Here is a 7,844-nt window from a genome sequence, read left to right on the forward strand (position 1 = left end):
TGCTGCCAGTCAACATCCTTAGGGCCATCATCTCAGGACATCAGGCTATTGATGCAAATTCTTCCCACTGTGAGATTAACCTTATTATTTGTAACAGATGTAAAATATTAGGATGAGCTGGTATATTTTCATTTTTGTCCAAAGATTGATTTTTTTTTCCTTGATCTGTTCTGCATTACCCAAATACATGAAACAGCAATTAAAACCAGCACTGCATAAAGCTGCAGGTGAGATGAAAAAATAAGCACAGGAGCATGCAAATAAAGGAATATATTCCATCAGCTATATATGTCCACTGTAAATATAAGTGCATTTTAATCATTATCATTTTAGAAGGAAACTTCAAAGAAACTTAGACCCGGAATCATTGGATTTAGTTGCCATAAGCAGAACTGACATTGACACACTCCCTAGTCTTATCTCACTTCCTGAGAAGTTATGTTTTACCATGAAGTTTCACAAATGAAATTTTCCTGTCTGCTTAGGAAACATCACTCTATAATGTCAGAAATGAACAGTTTGACACCTGTCCCATGCCTGACAAAAATCATCAAAAAGACATTGTTCCTGATGTTAGCCAGACCCTAGTAAAAATATATAAACATTCCTTTGAGCAGAGATTGGAACATACTTGGTGGAAGAAATATGATTCCTCCTATTCTTATGAATTTCCTTATTTCGGAGGTGGGGGAAAACAGGAAGGAGTGGTGCTGTTGTACAGGACGGGCTGGAGTTGGCATACTTCAGAGGGAGACACTGTTTAGGGTAACAGCAGTAAGCTAGAGAAGACAGTGTCTTATCAGGAGGTGGGAGCCAGACCTCATATCCAATGGGCTGGTGCTATATCATGAAACAGTCACATGAAAGAGGTAGAAAAATCTCCTTTTTTCAGTTGTGTTACTGTATGCAGTAAGAAAAGATTTCTCACTGCTTTCTTACTCTAGTATCAATCAAATATTGCCTTTCAAATGTGGATCTCTGTACAAGTACTTGTACCAAGCTTCAGGCAAAAATTCCTGATCTGCCACTACAGCCATCAGCATCTCCCCTTCCCCAAGCACTCCTGGCACAGCAGGAAGCATTTGTACTGGAACCTCCTCGCTTTTAATAGCAGAAAGCTAAGTGGCACCAGACGAGTATCTGGTCCAGATGTGTGGCATTACAAACACTTTAAAGATTTTACATTGTCTCTGACCCTTTTACATTGGCAAAAATACCATAATGCCGTTAAAAGCAAGGAAAACCCCGTATCTGATGGGGAACAAGATATATAGTTATTTATGCGGACTATCTCGAAGCCCAATAGAGGTATGTACTTAGGATGTAAGGAGGCTGTCAGAAGAATATAATTGAATTATTGAGCATCCTTGCAACCCAGGGGTGGGCTCCAGGACCTGCACAACAGAGCAAAAGGAGAAGAGACGTGCTGGGGTCAAACACAACTAAACAGATGCCGCATGTTTCTGACCTGGATTACGTGGCACTTGCTATTCCTCACGTGCAGTAAATAGCTGCACTCACCGCATTTTTTTTTACATCCTTATTGGCTGGAAACCACCCTGTGAGGTGGATCACTCCTGTAAAGCTGAGCATGCCAAGCAGAAGTGGCTCTCCCTTCAGCGGCTCGTCTCAATGACAGCAGCTGCAACAAGCAACCACTGCAGTGCCTGCCCAAGCGAAGAGGAGATTGAACACACGAGAGCCTTCGGCTAGCAGAGAAGAATAAAGTAAAATGCTTTTTCCTCCTACTCATTTCTGTCTTCACTCAAAACTGGTTTAGACAACTTAAACTGGACAAGTATGTGTCCAGTTTTCTTTCTCTCCTAAGTTTGAAAAGAGCAGTGTGCGTTCTTATTAAAGACGGATTATGTGAGGTGGAACAACATAAATCGACTATCCTGCTGGCATGGAAACTGTGCAGGGCCTTTCTGCACTCAGAAATGGAAGGTTTCAGCAGCCTCCAACCAGGAATGGAAAAATAGATGTAAAGAAGCAAGCTAAGCCCATGACATCTATCTGGTTCCAAGAACCACTCAGCCAGTCTCATTGTGCAGGGTAACTATATAACCATCATAATGTACAATAACCCTCAATGAAAGAGTCATAAATTTCACCTGTTTACAGGTGTGAGAGCCAGGGGTTTGATTTTCTTTTCTTTTCTTTTTTCTTCCTAACTACTTTTCAAGGATAACGTGGCTTCTATAAAGTCCTCTCTGGCACACACTTGCTGGTAAGTATAAGGGTAAGGGAGACATCTTCATGCAACTTTTAGTTTGCTGTTGAGTTCTGTGCGGTGCTTTAGGGAAAAAGGCCAAATGCTGGTTTACATGCATTGAATCTCATAAAATTTATCAGAATTTCATAAGAGTAAAGCAAAGCTGAAATTTTGGTCCTCTTTAGACCTGTTTCACTGATTTTTCTAATGTTTTGTACTCTATTTTTCAAGAATATTGCTGAGGGAAATGACTACAAATTACATGTAGGAGTTGTCTTGGCAGGCAATGTAGAGATCTACTTTATGTAATCATAAGGCTGGAAAAACCAAAACCATTGTCTCTGGAAAACTGCTTTTAACGTTTTTCCTTTTTGTAAGAAGATTTGTATTTGCTCGGTAATCTAAAATGTCCTGAAGTCCTGTAAAAGGGCTATTAGGGGAATATTTAACATAATTTTGCCTAAGTCTACTGTAAAAACTTGCAATGACTTCTGTAAAATGATAGGAACAAATTAAAAACATATGGAGTTCTTCATAGTATGTTTGGTCATTCTTTTTTGGCTCCCCTCACACCGGGTCTCACTGGGAGGTGAATATGCCGAAGGCTAGCATAAGTTATAGAAGTCCTAATGTTCTTCTAATTTATGATTGCTGTCATGGGCTGTCAGGCCAAGATCCCCAGAGCACAATGAATCCCACTTCTCAGCTTGCTGTTATCACTGATAATACAATATCAGCAGTATTAGGAGAAAAAAGCAGGTATTCCTTAACACCGCGCAAATCTGAATTTAAGTGTAATTCAGGTGTTACCTACCTTCCAAATTCAGAGCTACCACTGCTGTGTCGTCCTCTAATCCTTCAATCACCTCGCACTTATATCTCCCATAATCCTCCAGTATTATATTTGTGATTATAAGGGAGGCATCATTTTCACTGCTTTCTCTCAGAAACACTCTGCCCTGGTAGTTTCCGTAGCTCTTTCTGTGGTGTCCCATTGCAACAAAGACATCCACTTCTTTGAGGTAATCTGAGGTGAGTTTGGTCCACTTGACCCGGATTTTGTGGGTTCCTGAGCCAGCTGTTGATGTGTGTTCATGGTAAAATTTACATGGCAGTGTGACATTGCCACCCCGGTGTGAGAAGATTTTAGCTTGCTCTGCTACCACAAGTAGACGGGGTCCATTTTCTGCTAGGATTCAAGAAGAAAAACAAAAACAAGAATTAGTCTACAATCTACCTTTTACAGAATGGATACGATCAATGCCATAACAACCATCAGCTATATTACACATTAGGTCTGCAGAATCAGTTCCCTGCAATCATTTTGTACCTATGCGGTAGTAGGGCACATAAAACCAGTTATATGTAAACATTTACTTAGCTGCAAGTATGTCTGTGTGTGTACACTCCCAGACAGGCAGAGAGGCAAACTGGTTTGCAGCATTGGATTGGACATTAGGAAAAACTTCTTTACGGAAAGCGTGGTCAGGCCTTGGAACAGGCTGCCCAGGGAAGTGGTTGAGTCACCATCCCTGGAGGTATTTAAAAGACGTGTAGGTGAGGCGCTTAGGGACATGGTTTAGTGGGCATGGTGGTGTTGAGCTGATAGTTGGACTCGATGATCTTAGAGGTCTTTTCCAACCTTAATGATTCTAAGATTCTATGATTGCCCCCTCATACAGGCAGAAGCTATCCTACATACTCCATAGTCATGAAGATAGAGTTGTATCAATATATTGACAGAGTTGTACAGCTGGTAGATGAAAGGCATCATCCATAAAAGGCTCCACACAAAAATTCCATATTTCCTTGTGGGTTGTTCCAGAGTTGTCCATCAACACTGCATTTTTTTTCATAATTCAATTCTTATGTATGGACTCAGCTTATTCAAGCAGCAGCATACAAAGCTCCTCATAATCTTGGATACAGTGAATCACTCTCACAAAACAGAAAAACCATTACTGTATCAAATAGCAGTATTATATTGTCAGCATAATTCTAAAATGTCTCATTTTCTATATGTATTTTCTTCTAACATTTGAGTTCAAGTTCCTCTTCTGACATACTTTGACCAAAGCAAGGAAGTCCAATTTATCTTCAAATGTAAAATTCAGTCGTCTCCTGGCCCCTTTCCCGATCATCTCAATCTGGTTTTTTTTTCATCTGTTTTCCTCATCTCCTTCAAACTTGTCACTACTTTATCTTTGATATTTTGAACTCACTTTTCACACAAACAAGTGTTTAACTGGCTGGCTCCTCTCCTCCTCAGCCTCACCCCAGACCCCCTGCTCTCTTTTCTCCCTAGTAGGTCACTAGAGCTGACGTTGCTCTATGCAATGATTATATTTAGGACAGTCAGCTTGAGCACGTGCTCGCTTCCAACCTTAAGTCTCTGGGGCTTCTTTGACAGGCTGTACTGCCTTGGGAAAACCCTGGAAAGCACAGATTTCATGGTGGTAGTCAGCAGATGTATCCAAAAGCGAGAATATTTCCTTCTTTCATTAGCTCTTTCCTCTCCCCTCATGCGCAGTTTGCAAAATTGATTTAGCAAGCTCAGCGCTTCTGTAGATATTGCTGTCCTCTATCACTGAGACACCAAAAGAAACTAGCAATGAATCACCAGCGCTCTGCTCGCAAACCTCACTCTTCATAGCAGATTACAAAGAAAGACTTTGTAACTCTCTGTGTGTGTTCAGCAAGTCAAGAAAGGTGATTCCTGACTTTAAGGCTCGGTCTGGCTCTCTCTAACTTCAGCAAAACGCTAAGTTCCCAAATGTGGGGGCTGCTGAGAGGCTGACCCTATGAAGACTAGCAGCAATTTTCTGCTGGCATCCATGGGGATGAATCTGGATTGATAGGAAAAACACGCAGAAATGTGTGCAAAAATGTCATCAGCCAGAGAGAGGTGTGGATGATGGAAGGAGGGAAGGACTGGGATGGAGATGGGCTGACAGACGAGGTGTCAGTGATGAGCCCACCAGGGAGTACCCCACCCGGCCAGCTGTCTGTTCACAGCACTGCAAAAACCTGCGGTGTGTCCGCAGCCACGGGGGGTGCAGGGAGACATTAGGGTCTGTAGCTCATAAATGTCTCCAGACAGTCCTAGGCTTCTGAGTCTTGTTGACAGGTCTGCTGGCTGAATGATATATTCACCTAAACTGCAGTTTCAGCTTGACTTCACTATCTGTCCACGCTGGCTGTGCTAAGCAGAAGAAACCCCAGGGTATGCTGCATTTTATGATTATGTAAAAATCATGTTCAGGGGTGATAATTGCAAACTCAAACTCGCTGAGTGCAAACTTGCATCTGCTTAAGAAAAACAGGTATCCCAAATGTGTAGTTCTTTGTCAGGCGATGCTGTGTCAAGAGCATTGTTGTTACCTGCACAGGACAGACTAGCCAGGGCCCCAGCTTCCTCAAGAATGAACGAGCTTGAGTGGCCAAAATTGTTTTATCAGGATGAGAGACCTTCCTACCTAATGAGAAATCATTACTGCAGAGCGATCACTTGCAGCTCCATATAACTGGTTTTCTTTTTCACTGCCCTTCTTCCCAGAAGCGAGCAGAGGCTCGGGGCTGCTCCGATAACCCATCTTCCCCCTTTCAGAGGAGAGCATCCAAGGAGAGAGGTGATCTGAGGCAAGGCACCATGGAAAGTGTTGCTAAGACTGTTTCCACAGGACGAGGAGAAGGAAGAAAGTGAAGGCAGCCAAGATGGTTTGTTTGCGAATTTCCCTGTTTCCTTCAGGGACAAAGATGTTCCATAGACTTCTGTCCACCTTGGGAGGAGAAATGTTATGCTTTGGGGTGGTTATTACCAAGAAATCTGAATCAGAGCTCAACTATGTTGGGTCTTTAATACTGAAATAGTCAAGTTAATAAATATTAGCAGAAAAGACTGGGGCAGGAGGGAGAGTCTGACGCAGGCTGCTAACGCTCGCTCTTTCTAACAACAGCTGGTCTGTGCCAGCAAGCCCTGGAGACTTGCCCAGAGCACTGTCACCTCTGACTCCACCGTTAGCATCCTAATGCGGTGGTGTACCTCTCTCCTGGCTGCTTCCCATCTCCTCTGGCCCTTTGCAGCAGCCGTTACCTGAGTTTATATCTCAGTAAGTATAAACAACAGAGGGGACAGCAATCTGGGAAAGGAAAGAAAAGCATGGCTTTTCTCAGCCTGGAACATCTCCTACAACTCTGGAGATTCAAAGGGAGATGCAACGCTTGAAATATGCCTCCACCCTCAAGTTTTCTAAAAGCCAATTCTTTTTTACAAAAAAAGACATGATGTGCCCTTCTCTCTGGCAAGACAATGGGGCAGAAAATTACATTGCTGCTGCTCCCAGACCTAGGAGAGGAGGAAGGAAAAATCTCTGGCTTTCCAGGAAAAGCAGATGTCAGATTGGGGGATGCTGCATAGTTTCTTTTTGGCCTAGAAGACATGCAGAAGACATGCAGGCAGCAGGGATTCAGGATTAAAAATGAGATGACTGGGATTTGGCAAGAGGCCAAGAGGTCTCTCTTATGCAGCAGCCAGGGAGAAACAGGGCCAAATTCACCTAACTGCATATTTTTGGGAGCACGGCAAAATTAATGGCCTTGGTCTTTGGAGAAGGAGTTAAAAAAAAAACCACAACAAACAAAAAAATGCCTAAACACAGAGCAAACCAGAATCTCTTCATTTACAATATGTTTAGCACTCTTGATGCAGCATTCTAGCTTACTGCTCTGAAAATAAGCTTAAACAAGGAATGAATTCTGCTTCCTGGGTTATCTTAATACAATGAGCAACGATGTGTTGTGAAACGGTGATCTGACCATGGAAGATGGGGTAAACTCTCCTTTAACTTGTCATAGTGGCTGCTTTCATCATGGGGTTTCTGACAAGGCTGCTCCTTCTGAATAAAATTGTCTTTGTATCTAAATGGCAGGAATATCTAACAGATGAGTGCAAGAAGGAAAAAGATGGGACATGTGAGTGTTATCACAGAGTCCAGCATGTTCTTGAAGAAGACAATACTTCTTTTTCCCCAGAACTACTTTCTTCAGAAGTACAATCACGGAATTTGTAAGGTGAATGGCCAAACAACTATAAACTCTGCAAACCCCAGATAATCCCTTGCTAAACAGTTGTCTGCAACAGGACAATTTGGATCCTAGCTGGAGACAAGACAGACCACATGCATGGCCATTCAAGAGCCTCAGACGGTGGACTAATGGTGAGGAATGGCTGGGCAACCTCCAGCTGCTTCTTCTGTTGGGAACAGAGATGGCAACAGCCTGGTTATTGGCTCTGGTCTCAGCTCTGAGGCCAGAAACGGGATGAGAAAGGTTTGCTAGGTGGGGTTTTCACCCTTCCAAGCATATTTAGCCTTGTAAGACAGCTTAGCTGTTAGTACAGAACCAGGCACCACTGGTGACTAATATTTTTTCCACTCCTGCTTCCCTTCTATCGATTCTGACAGGCTGTGGCCTTTTGTTAATCCTCTTGGTGCAATTAGATGGATGACAAAGGGAACATAATACGAAAACAGCTAACCTAGCTAAAAATGAGTTTGTTCAAGTTGCAGAAGCTGACCAGCTGTGCGGGATAACACACAGCTCTGGGAGCTGCTTTTCCAAGCTGTAGGGA

The 7,844-nt window shown here is 42.8% G+C and overlaps 1 protein-coding gene across 1 annotated transcript in view; it reads right to left on the reverse strand.

Annotated features, from left to right (window-relative positions):
* Nucleotides 1-7,844, reverse strand: part of HAPLN1 (hyaluronan and proteoglycan link protein 1) — a 32,138-nt gene that overhangs the window by 14,953 nt on the left and 9,341 nt on the right. The window contains exon 3 of the mRNA XM_009584916.1: nt 3,030-3,404. Coding sequence (XP_009583211.1) covers nt 3,030-3,404 — 375 coding nt within the window. The remainder of the gene's footprint in view (nt 1-3,029; nt 3,405-7,844) is intronic.

Source organism: Fulmarus glacialis, unplaced genomic scaffold (genome assembly GCF_000690835.1).
Source record: "Fulmarus glacialis isolate BGI_N327 unplaced genomic scaffold, ASM69083v1 scaffold5149, whole genome shotgun sequence".
In the NCBI taxonomy this organism is placed as follows: Eukaryota; Metazoa; Chordata; class Aves; order Procellariiformes; family Procellariidae; genus Fulmarus; species Fulmarus glacialis.